Here is a 13,406-nt window from a genome sequence, read left to right as displayed (position 1 = left end):
ATTTAAAAAACATTTTAAGAACAAATCTGGCTGAATTCATCTAGTTCACAGACTTCAGACTTTTGTTAGACAGCACACATGCCTGGTATACAAACGCATGAAAATATAAGAGTCAGTGATGTCAGCAGGGTAGCCATGCGCCTCATACCGATAACCACAACAAAGAGCAGCTCCACTCCAAAATGACTGCTATGATAAAACATGAACTCTGTCATGTCTAGTTTTAATATCAGTAATCAGAGGAAGTGGGGAGGTGAACTGCGGCTGAATAACACAATGAGTCAGTCAAGTGTTAAGGTAGTTTAGTAGGAGATTACAACACATTGTTAAAGGTGTGTGGGACTGGTCACTACTAAGAGGGGTCACTGAAAGGACAGTGTGTGTGTGTGTGTGTGTGTGTGTGTGTGTATGTGTGTGTGTGTGTGTGTGTGTGTGTGTGTATGTGTGTGTGTGTGTGTGTGTGTGTGTGTGTATGTGTGTGTGTGTGTGTGTGTGTGTGTGTGTATGTGTGTGTGTGTGTGTGTGTGTGTGTGTGTATGTGTGTGTGTGTGTGTGTGTGTGTGTGTGTATGTGTGTGTGTGTGTGTGTGTGTGTGTGTGTTTATGAGAGTGTGTCAGTGAACAAAGAAGACAGATGGATTAAGTTCAGTGTTCTTCCAGCATGAGTGCTCCAGTGGTGCGCCAAGAACTGATGATTACACTACTTTTAGACGTAAACAGGAACACAACACACACGTACGCCAGCACGCACACACACACACACAGAGTTTATACTACTAAACCTCTGAGTCCAACATTCATTCACTAAACCTACTGTTTACCAACACATTCCATCATAACCTTAATCTTGACAAGATTAGTTTTTTTCAGTTATTTTTAGACATTTTTATATTTTTATTAGAAAGGAAAGGGGAAGAGGAAAGGAAACAGGGATACAGCAGGGGGATGACATGCAGCAAGAGTCTAGCCAGCTGGGAGTCAAACTGAGGACTCAGAGCATTTGCACCCATGTGGTATGTGTCCTAGCAACTCGGCTATTGGGTCGCCCCACGATTTCCATCTCACCCATCACATGAACTAATGTTATTACACAGGGTTGTATGTTACCAAATGGTCCTTATTTCTCATCTTCAGAACTCTCACGGCAAATTAATGTCAGCTAAATTGAATTTACATTAAGGAGCAACAATAAAAAGTGTCCTGCCAAACTGAAAGTCTAGTATCAGGAATGATATATTTAGACTGTAACAAAAGGATCACTGTGTCCATAGAGGGTTAGATGCAACAGCGATGGGTGGAGCGATGTGGCCATCGCTCCACCACACACACTGCAGAAACTAAATCAGAGGAATGTGCTGTTTACTGACAAAGGTCTGCATCCTCTGTCTTCTGAAGTGTTGCAATTTAAACAATAACCTCTTGCCAACACTTGAAATCAACAGTGTGAGTCCAGCATCAAGACTGGAACTTTAAAAGCACCCTTTTGATACTTCTCAGAATCTTGAAAAGCGCGCGCACACACCTGGATGTAGAAGGGTATCCCAGCGCTGCGTCGTGTGGCACACAGCTTGGATGACGGGTCACTGGATTTGACCTCCTCCAGAACCTCAGACAGCCAGTGGGCCGGAAGCTGCTGCAGGGCCTGACTGCCACTCCTTAAACACACACAGAAAAACATGGGTAATAAATAAGACGTCTTATAGCTTTGAGCTTTCCCTCTTTGAATGTGTGATCATATAATCACACAAAATATGCATTTTAGCCTAATGATCAATGAAAATAGTTAATTTTGTTGCATATTTATTTTATCTGATTAGGTATTATTTTGTGCACCATAATCGACTCTGCAGTAGTTCAGCTTTTAGTACTTAAAATGTTTTATACATTTGACAGATGCGATGTTTAATATCCTCATTAGCTGTATTTGTAATGTATGCATATTTTCAAGATGGAAAGTCATACTGTTGCACACTGTTGCTGCCACTGATGCACCAAACCAGGATCATATCACTGCAAATTATTTTTTTATATTTGTTTAAATCCACTTTGACAACCAGATGGATCTCAAAAGCAGGTTTCCGTAAAATGTGTAACATAAAATGACAGTTGAAAAAGCGTCAGATGAATTATGAAGCACATGATGTACTCGATTATCCTTCAAATACCCTGAACAAGTGATTCCAGAGATAGTGTCTGTGGGTTTCCAGCAAAATGAAAAATCATCATCAGTAACTTCATCCACTGTGGTTCCTATCAAGACGTCCAACAACCAGACATGTATCATACTGCATTTCTTAAGGAAAAATCTTATTGAATGTTAATCCACGGTCTTATGTGTACCCATTTAGTAGGGATTGACGTTACAAAGGAAGTTGCTGCTCTAAACTTTGTGAAACATTTACTGTTCTCTGTGGCGTCTGTTACTCCGAGGGTTTTAAAACAAATGCTAAGAATATGATTTGAAGCAGGTCTGAAAGAAACTGCTCTGCCCTGATCTGTGAGAAGCAGCTGTTTAACAAGAACCAGAGAAGCCGAGAGGATGAATGAAAACAATTCAATGTGGAGGACAGAGCAAAGGGTGCAGTGCTGCTACACACACTCTAATGTACTCCATCGCACACACTCGACACCCCGAGGACACACACATCCTCACTGACAAACACATGTGGTGAGGTATATACTGTAAACCAGTAATTTCCAAACAGGATATACTTAATACCACAGGGGGTAGCTCTGCAGTTCCCAGAGGGAACATGAAAAGATTATGGAGCATCTCAACTAATTAAAAAAATAATTAATTAATTCAAAAATAAATTCTGATTTGGTTGCAATTAAGAGTGTGTGAAAACTACTTAGCAAGCAAGTAAAGAAGTGGGATGAATTAGCTAAAAGTAACAAATACATGGATAAAATAGTCAAAAGAGAAATGGTTGAAACAGAAAGTAATGGTTAACTTGTCATGATAGCTAAAGTAATAGATAAATGGTTGAAATAGCTAAAGATAATTGATGAATAATCAAAATAGTTAAAATAAATAAAAGACTGAAACAGCTAGAAACATCTGTCTCTAAATGGTTTGTATGAATGCAAACCAAACCAACCCAAACACTGATAAAATAAAAAAAGGTTTTGTACCAATATCCACTTTAATAAAAAAAAAAAAACAACTTTAAAGTCAGTTTTAATTAAAGGTCCCACATTGTAGAAAGTGAGATTTCCATGTCTTTTGACGCTCCTGTGCCGGCGACAGCCTTTATGTCCTTTATGTCTGGAGAATATGATTTAAAGGTCAGGGCATCCACAATGCTTAATTTCTATGTTGTGACACATTTTACCTTTATCAAAAAATTGCATTGCATTGTGATTTGGATATTGTGCTTGGCCACACTGCGATTTTCATAATATTTTGATTCATTGTTCAGCCCTAGTTTTTGGTACTTAAAACCACAAATACATCTTCTTATAGATATCATAACTTCAAAAAAAAAAAAAAAAAAAACACTGGAAAAATATGGGACCTTTAACACATTTACAACATGGCAGGTGGTGTCGATGAAGGGGTACCTGAGTCCATCTGGCCGCAAACAACTGCCGCAAACAACTGCAGATATAAATACACATACAAGGGAACTCGGTCACAGACAGACAAAAAGAGAAAAGTGAAGAAAGATATAAAGAGTGAAAGAAAGAGAAGATGGGGAAGAATGAAAGAGAGAGACAGAGAGACACAGTGAGAGAGTGCAAACACAGTGGAACACACCAGAGCCAGATCCCAAGGCAGAGCATCAAAAGGCCATGGTTAAGCACCCCGCAATCAACACCCCATAACCCAGCACACGGCCTGCATACTATCCACACACTGCTCTTCCCCTCCTGAAAACACACACTCACATCCACATAAGCCTGGAGCAGAACACACACACACACACACACACACTCCCAGTGCGCCTACACACAACCACCAGAATGTCGCCCTCATTACACAACACACTGAGAGGCTGGTTTCTGTACAAGAACAAAACAAGTGAGTTTTGTTTTAAGTGCTGAGCACTGGGTGGTTCAAAGTCAACACTGCTGCGACGGTTTTTGCGGTTTGTCACCTGCCGCAGGGCTAAAGATGTCTCCCGCCATTGAGGAAAAGGGAGAGGTGCAAGAAAGTGAGAAATTCTTTCATGTTGTCCAGAATTAAATGATTGTTTTTCTTCCCCTCGGGAGGATAATAGTGGGATTATTTCCTTGAATAGCAGGGGTGAGAGGGACTGTGGAGTTCAGTATGAGACTCCAGCCAAGTGTAATGTTGCCCATGGAAGTATGTTGTTACAGAGGCCCCATCACTCTAATGCTCTTCACTGTGGATTTAAGTGCATGAATAGCTTTGAATTATAAACCTGAGATAAAGTTGGGGATGTCATCAGTGGGACAATATTTGGCTCTAACTCGCATCACAAGTACATTTTGGCCATTCTAGAAGCTAAAAGATTTTTTTTTGTGTGTGTGTACCATAAGTCACTCTGTGCAGTAGTTTACAGTTTAGTAATTAAAATGTTCTATACACACAATGTTTAATTGTGCAGCTCAGTTTTTTCCATGCCCATGTATCTCTGTTGGTTGTCCAGAGGGCACCAGATGATGAATAATTCCAATTATCCAGTCTTGATGTGATTACAGTATATTATATCTGAAGAGTGACACTCAGAGAACTCCCCTTCTTGCTAATTACAAGGCACACTGATGTTCACTGTCATGATGGAAGCTAATGCCCACAGCCATTCAGCAGTATTACCTTACAGCCCCTTTGCCCTGAATGTGAACACACACACCTGCACAGCATGTCAGTGAGGCGTACAAAGCCCACGTAAGCCAGTTCAAAGGCGCCACGATGACGGGACTGCAGGAGCTGCTGACGGAAGTACAGGCCGACCCCCTCCACCTGTAACAGAGACACACACAGAGGGAATCAGCAGCTGAACTGTAACAAGAGCAGCTCTGATTTCTACATGCCTGTGCCTGCCTGCCTGCCTGCGTGCGTGCGTGCGTGCGTTATGTATGCAAGAAATGGATGCCACCTTTTAAACAGGGTCAAAATGATGTACCTGCAGTCAAAAAGATTATGTGCACCACCTGAAAACTGTAGTAGTAGAGGCAGTCAAGACTCGAGACTGGCTAAACTATGAGAGAACAGGCTAACCAGATGTATAGAGGAAAAACTGTTATGGAACTGTATTATCTTCATTACACATATTTCATATGCAATACCTTGACTGAAAACACAGAAGGTAAATAATATATGAAAGCCTTTAAAGTTCTACTGTCAATAATTTAGTTGGGGACTTTATGTCCTTTCAATATCATTTAATCTGTCAATTGTTTAGTGATCTGTAAAATGTCAGAAAACAGTAAAAAAAACACAATTTCCCAGATTCCAGGAGGATGTCTTCAAATGACTTGTTGTCTGAACAAACCCAAAGTGGGGTAGGTCGGGTATGATACCATGCAATGGTGACATCACGATTATATGTGTCTCAACCACTATGCTACAGGAAACTCAAATATTTAATTTATAATCCTAGAAACAAAAGGAAAGAAGAAAATCCTAACATTTGATCATGTAGAACATATTTACTTAAATTCACTTTTAAACAACTAATAGTTTCAGAACTACTATATAACTTTTCAGTGTTTTGAGTGGTTGCATATCAATGACTCATTCCCTGTCATCAGCTGTCTACTCATAACATGCAGTTTGCTAAAACATGGATATTTGACAAGCTCACCCTCAAAAAAAGAATACCTAAATAACTAAATAACTGCTTTTGTAGACTTTGTACTTTGTCTTAGTGTGTGATTCGTTTTTTAAAGTGATTTCACAGCAAAATATATGCAATAGACTCACAATAAAAAAACAATAACCCCCACCACTGTGAATGACATAATTCCACTCAGGTCGAACCAAATGCAAGACTAACCAGCTCTGTCATTTAGAGGGAAAATAGTTCATTTTCTTTGAAGAATTCCAACTGTATAAAAGATGCTCATACACTGATGAACTGCATTACCTAATCCCACTTTAGCCTTTTCTCTATTTGGCAAGCACAGTGAAGCTGTAACACTGGCTACTCTCTTGTTTTAGAGACACCACTTAGTTTTCAGCCAGTGAGCATTGAGCATGTCAAGCGTGAGAGCAGCATGTCAGTAGCGTGACAAGTGTGTTCAAATAAGGATGCTGAGACATCCACATAATGGCCACTGTCAGTAAAACCATCCAGTTAGTAACAGTGTTAGCAACATTATTCTAACTATACACATACACACATACACACACAACCGAGTGTTGCTTCTGCGGCAGTGTGTAAACTGGTGAGTGTGTTGCAGGTGAGGCGGCAGGGCGAGGCGGACGCAGAGCTCCAGCGCCCTGTCATTAAGGCTGTGGTATCACCGCCACCACAGTGGCAGCCAGGCCCCGACTTAGTCAGGGGTGGCATGGAGGGCACAGGGAGGGGTGGCAAGGCTCCGATGCAAAAAACCCCTGTGTGAAAAGGGGAAAAAAAAATCCCAACGGCCCCTTAGGGGATGTGGGGTTAGACACAACATCTAAACTAACACAGACGCAGACCCGCAGATGAACTAGGAGTACACCAGTCACCGTAACTTTCAGCAACAAACCCTGATGTCACTGAATGCAGGAACAATGATGCATGAAGATGGGTTTACAAGAGGAAAACGTGCTGAAAATGTGCTCAAAATAAATGAAATATGTGTAAAAAGGAAATATTACAAGAAGAATGAATGCAACAAAAATGTAGGGCTTAGACAGCCCGTTTTTGACTGGTCAGTAAACTCGACTGACCCTGCAGACCCAAAGTGGACTAACTTAAACACCAAAGTATGGACTGAGTAAACCACAGCAGTACCAAGCCCAATGACTTATCACATTGGTGGCCAGAGTGGACTCCCAGGACAGGCCTGACCTCACCGGGTTAAATATGGCAGCGACAGTCACTGTTAGATGGCCCGTGGCTGCCGGGGCCCAGACCGCTGCGGTGCTGAGCTGGGCCGCGCCGGGCCGCGGCTTCGCCTATTTAAAGCTTCCCTCCTGAAGGTTCCCGTCTGTGTAACTGTTCAAAAGGGCCAAGCAAGCTTCCTGCGCAGGGGGGCGGGGGACGGGACTTTATTTAGACGTCAACTTCCTGTTTGCAAACGTGCCCGTTTCCCAGAAAAACTTCCCTGTGCGGAGAGAGAAGTTTCCCAAGTCTAATTACATGTATGGCTCCGGGCCGTGACAGTGACCCAAATAGCCAACTTCTCCCCTGACGGGACAGGGTTAGAAAGCACTCTGATAATGTTTGTTGTTGCTGCTGCAATCTGCAGGAGGAATTTTGAACTTCTGATTTTTGAATGGCACAGGCAATGAGAAACCAAGTAATATTCACATTCTTCTATTGCAACATAATAAATTTTATTCTTTTCTGCTCTGGTTCAGAGCAGTTGGACTTAATATGGTATCAGGTAAAAGGTAAAAACTAGTTATGTTAAATTAGTTATGTTACACATGATGTGTGAAATATTTTTTACTTTGAGCGCTGATCTGAGAATCAATGTCCAAATGTGGTATAAAGTCTTCTGGAAAAAATAGGAAGATAGGAAGCTAAATATATACAGTGGGGTCCAAAAGTCCGATGACTAGTAAAGATACTTATATTTTCCATTTGTTTTGAATGTAATACTATCGTTTTCATTACAAATGATAATATCAGCTTAACACTGAGTGAAAAGGTCAAACTTCATAATATCTTAGCATTTTGTTTGTCCCCTTTTGCTTTAATGGCAGCAGGCACTTGAGCTGACATGGATGGACTCCACAAGTTTGTGCAAAACCTGATGACCCATGTTATCCCAACATGATCTGACAATGTTCCACAGAGCTTCTTGTGATGTCCCAGAATGCTTTGCAAGACTGAGAAATCAGTCTTCAAGTGCCCCCATTAATGTCCATTGGGAGTGAGGTCTGGCGACTGTGGAGGAAAGTCCATGACAGTAAAAACTCTTGCTCTCTATTGCTCTTCTTTGTGCAGGTGCAAGGGTAAGCAAAACACCTCAAGTCTTGAATATTCCCACCACCATGTTTCACTGTGCGTTTGATACACTTACATACACCCTCTGTTACTGCCATAAATCTCACACTTGGATTCATCAGTAAACAGGATTTTTTTCCAGTCATCCACAGTGAGATGCTGGTATTTCTTAGGCCACCCTGAGCGTTTGGCCTTGTTTCCCCTCCTAAGAGGTGGCTTAGAGACTAAAGTCATGGCACTAAAGTCAAAATAAAGACCTGAAACTCAGTAGTCATTACTACATTGGTACAGAGTACTCAGTACTCATGAGTTGGACCATACCCATCTTCAAACTCACCCTTGATTTTGATGTCAACTAGACAAGTTTTGTGACTGTATCTTGCAGGTTGTGATGCTATCATGTTGACAAAATCTGTCAACAGACAGACAATCATATAAACACCTGCCAAAGTTCTCAAAACCACCTCTGTGGTGGTCCCCGCTACAGTATGTGTCTCCAGGACCATATTTTGCCATTACCTACCACACATACAGACACAGACACAGACACAGACACACACACACACACAAAGTGAAAACAATGCCAGCCCCGTTGTGGCTGATTATCAAACCATTACCATTAATGCCTACCTATAACAACTACTGTTGCCATGGTGCCACCCAGTGACAGAAACATCTGCAGTGTTGCCAGGCCAACGAGGATATAACACAGGATGCTGGCTCTGGACTGCGGGAGGTGTTGAACTCACACACATTTTGGAAAAAAATGTGTTTTGGTCAAACACACACACACACGCACGCACACGCACACACTTATACACATACATTTGCCCATGCATGTCATCACTGCGGTAGGGCAGAATGACTTTGTCCACATAAACTTAGCCAGACCCAACTTTCCAAACACTATTGGAATCACCCCACTGGCTGTTAATGCAAACACACACACACTATTCACACACACACAGACACACAAAGTGCGGAACTGTTGACTAGTGAATGAAAAAGAAAATGGATGTGGTAAAGACAGAGCACAGAAGTTCAGATTTTCCTCTTGTCTGCGTATTTCTCAGCATGAGTTTGTTAAATCATCGGTTATGTAATGAGGCCCATCACTATAGTTACCACAGTGGACAACATGGTATCCATGATATCACCATCAATTATCTCTTCAGGACACTGTGGTGGTGACATCATTATCAAGTCCATTTCAACAGTGACAGTTAAAAGCACTGTTTAAGGCTGTTTTATACAGCCTTAAATTCTACCTGTTACTGCATCTGTCTTAGAGGGAATATTAAATAACAGAGGAAAAATGTAATAGGTCAGCTCCCCTCACTGACAAACTGACAAACAGTTTCCGTGTTAGTAGCCAGCATCTGAACTGTACTGGTCATGAGTTGGTAAAGGTACAGTTCGACATTTGAGAAAATATACTTATTCACTTTTTTGTTGATAGTAAGAACATCACTTCATATTTGTACAATAAATATGAAGCTACCAGCAGGAACTGGTTAGCTTAGCACAAAAACTGGAAACCGCTAACCTGAGTCTATCCAAAAGTAACAAAATTCACCCACCTCTGAAGTTCACTCATTAAAAAGCTGAGCTAGCTAAGCTAAGCTTTCTGGCTGCTGGCTGTATCTTTATATTTACCAGAAAGACATGAGAGTGGTATCAGTCTTCACATTATTCCCTTTATTAACAGTCGGCAAGAAAGTTAATAAATGTATTTCCCAAAATGTTGACGTATTCCTTTAAAATGATTGAGCTCTTCTGCTGTATTACAGACAATATGCCAGCATCAGGCATCTAAATTTGAGACTTTTTAACATGTTCTTAATGTCCCCTGGACATTCAATTTAAACTAATCTGCCAAGACAAATGTCACATGATGTGCATCGTTTAATATAACAAATAGGTAATAGTATCACTGATTATATAGGGTCAAAAACAGGAGAAGAAGAGATTCAGTTATCCAACCTGCAAGGCACACAGCTAACTGTATGATAATACACTACAGTGCTACTCACTGGCAATTTTACATAAACTGTTGTTTTTGGATCACAATACTGGATCATAGTCAATGTCAGTTTTTTACCAAATGTCAACTGAGCATTGCTCAAGAGCATCTGGAACTAAAGTGTAAAATCCAGTTGATAGAGAACCCACAGTACAACGCACAGTTTGTTTCTAAACCTGCACTTATTTTTTTACTTCTGTTATTGTTGCAGGTAAAGAACTTGAACATACACAGAAAAAACACAAATTCAGCACACTATGATACTTCCTACTTTCTCTCTCTCTCCCTCAGGGGTGTAACTACAGTGCTGTGAAAAAGTATTTGCCCCCTTACAGATTTCTTTTATTTTTGCTTTTTTGTCACACTTACATGTTTCAGTTCATCACATTTTAATTTTAGTATCAGACAAAGATAACCTGAGAAAATACAAAATGCAGTTTTTAAATGATGATTTCATTTATTAAGGGAAAAAAAGCTATCCAAACCAAACCAAACCTATGTGAAAAAGTAATTGCCCCCTAAACCTAATAACTGGTTGTGCCACCCTTGGCGGCAACAACTGCAATCAAGCGTTTGCGATAACTCGCAATGAGTCTTTCACATCACTGTGGAGGAATTTTGGCCCACTCTTCTTTGCAGAATTGTTTTATTTCAGCCACATTGGAGGGTTTTCGAGCATGAACGGCCTGTTTAAGGTCCTGCCACAGCATCTCAATCGGATTTAAGTCCGGACTTTGACTAGGCCACTCCAAAACTTTCATTTTGTTTTTTTTGAGCCATTCAGAGGTGGACTTGCTGGTGTGCTTCGAATCATTGTCCTGCTGCATAACTCAAGTGCGCTTGAGCTTAAGGTCACGAACTGATGGCCGGACATTCTCCTTCAGGATTTTCTGGTAGAGAGCAGAATTCATGGCTCCGTCAATTACGGCAAGTCGTCCAGGTCCTGACGCAGCAAAGCAGCCCCAGACCATCACACTACCACCACCACGTTTGACTGTCGGTATGATGTTCTTTTTCTGAAATATTGTGTTAGTTTTACGACAGATGTAACGGGACGCACACCTTCCAAAAAGTTCCACTTTTGTCTTGTCAGTCCACAGAATATTTCCCCAAAAGTCTTGGGGATCATCAAGATGTTTTATGGCAAATGTGAAATGGGCCTTTGTGTTCTTTTTGGTCAGCAGTGGTTTTTGCCTTGGAACTCTCCCATGGATGCCATTTTTGCCCAGTCTCTTTCTTATTGTTGAATCATGAACACTGACCTTAACTGAGGCAAGTGAGGCCTGCAGTGCTTTAGATGTTGTTCTGGGTTCTTTTGTGACCTCCTGGATGAGTTGTCGATGCGCTCTTGGAGTAATTTTGGTAGGCCGGCCACTCCTGGGAAGGTTCACCACTGTACCATGTTTTCTCCATTTGTGGATAATGGCTCTCACTGTGGTTCGCTGGAGTCCCAAAGCCTTAGAAATGGCTTTGTAACCCTTTCCAGACTGATAGATGTCAATGACTTTGTTTCTCATCTGTTCTTGAATTTCTTTGGATCGGGGCATGATGTGTTGCTTTTTGAGATCTTTTAGCTCACTTCATGTTGTCAGACAGGTTCTATTTAAGTGATTTCTTGATACTACAGGTCTGGCAGTAATCAGGCCTGGGTGGAGCTAGTGAAATTGAACTCAGCTTTCCAAGAAATGTGGTTAATCACAGTTAATTCATGATTTAACAAGGGGGGGCAATTACTTTTTCACATAGGGTCAGGTTGGTTTGGATAGCTTTTTTCCCTTAATAAATGAAATCATCATTTAAAAACTGCATTTTGTATTTTCTCAGGTTATCTTTGTCTGATATTAAATTTGTTTGATGATCTGAAACATTTAAGTGTGACAAAAAAGCAAAAACAAAAGAAATCTGTAAGGGGGCAAATACTTTTTCACAGCACTGTACATGGTCAACAGACAAACACAAACACACACATGCACACACACCCTTTACCCCCTACACAGACAAACACAGCCTATGTCTGGTGCCCTTGTTATTATGGACGCTCACATGCTGAACCACTCAGACAACTATTCCTGTGTGAGTTTGTCTGTGTCAGTCCATGTATATGTGTGTGTGTGTGTGTGTGTGTGTGTGTGTGTGTGTTGTTTGCAGCACTCAGTGTTTTCCTGCTGGTGGTGGAAGTGATTTGGAAAGAATGCAGTGGAAAGGGAGGGGCGTCGCAGCCGTTAAACCAGCAGGGTCGGGCCCCAAATGAAAGCTCGGCGCTAACGAGGGCGGATACTAATTGAAGAGCCTCCCAGCGTGGTGTCACAAACACACACAGACACACACATGGATTCACATCATCCCCGCTACAGTACACATACACAGATTTAGTTAAAAAAAATTACACCTTTTCAAATGGAGTATTGGGTTTGCAAACAGCTTCTACAACTGACAACAGTGTCCACATCAGGGTCAGGCAGCCATTTGCATCTTTACATCATCCGATCGTCACTGTGTGAGATTGCCAATTCCTGACGCGACTGAGGTGGGGCGGCTCGCCTGTGTTCTCTGCAGCACACTACCACAACTCAGCTGTTGTAGCTTGGTTAACCTTGTTAGCCTTCCCGTTCCCAAAATGAGACTTCAAAGCAGTAAGAATAGCGACAAGACAGAGCTGTATAGTGGCAGCAGATGTTTGAGGAGCCCGCTGTCAGATGTGCACAGGCACCGTCATACAAAAAATATCATGGAGGGAGCAGAGCATTGGCTATTTTATATTTTAAATGTAACCTATTACTAGTGGTTTACCACAGAAGACTGCTTTGGATTTTATACAATTCATATTGACATGTAGAATGCATCATTTGACTGTTTCTCTTCCAACACCGATTTCCACTACCAGTGTTCACTTCCTACCACATTTGAAATCTGGATACCACACTCGGATCATTCTTATGTGAGGTAACATGAGGCCAAGGTTCACTGTGGCACTAAGAACTGAGTCAGTGGCATCCGGCGACTGAATGAAGGTTACACTTCATTTTATAATGACAGTGATGAAGAAACTGTTTTTAATATGGGTCGATCACATCTGGCTAAAACGTGATAAATAAGATCAGTATCCACACCGATACTGATCCAGTGGATCGGAGCATAACTACTGACACAGGTCAGTAATAGTTTTGGACTATAGGTATCAATATCTAGTATCTGGTGCCATTTAAATAATGGCACAGGCACACTCAATGTTCATCCTACGTAGGATGGGATAAAGCAATACTGTATATTTTTGTTATTGTCAACTAATCCCACAAAAAGAGTCTGACTGAG

General features: G+C 41.3%; 1 protein-coding gene across 1 annotated transcript in view; it reads right to left on the bottom strand.

The window, feature by feature from the left end:
• thada (THADA, armadillo repeat containing) overlaps positions 1–13,406 on the bottom strand; it is a 93,833-nt gene that overhangs the window by 69,411 nt on the left and 11,016 nt on the right. Inside the window, exons 22-23 of the mRNA XM_022744001.1 lie at positions 4,820–4,929; positions 1,522–1,654 (exon numbers count right to left, since the gene is read on the bottom strand). Coding sequence (XP_022599722.1) covers positions 1,522–1,654; positions 4,820–4,929 — 243 coding nt within the window. The remainder of the gene's footprint in view (positions 1–1,521; positions 1,655–4,819; positions 4,930–13,406) is intronic.

The sequence above is a fragment of the Seriola dumerili genome, unplaced genomic scaffold (assembly GCF_002260705.1).
Source record: "Seriola dumerili isolate Sdu_G_001 unplaced genomic scaffold, Sdu_1.0 BDQW01000073.1, whole genome shotgun sequence".
Classification (NCBI taxonomy): Eukaryota; Metazoa; Chordata; class Actinopteri; order Carangiformes; family Carangidae; genus Seriola; species Seriola dumerili.
The sequence above is the reverse complement of the archived record's forward strand: the minus strand, read 5'-3'. Positions and strand labels throughout refer to the sequence as shown.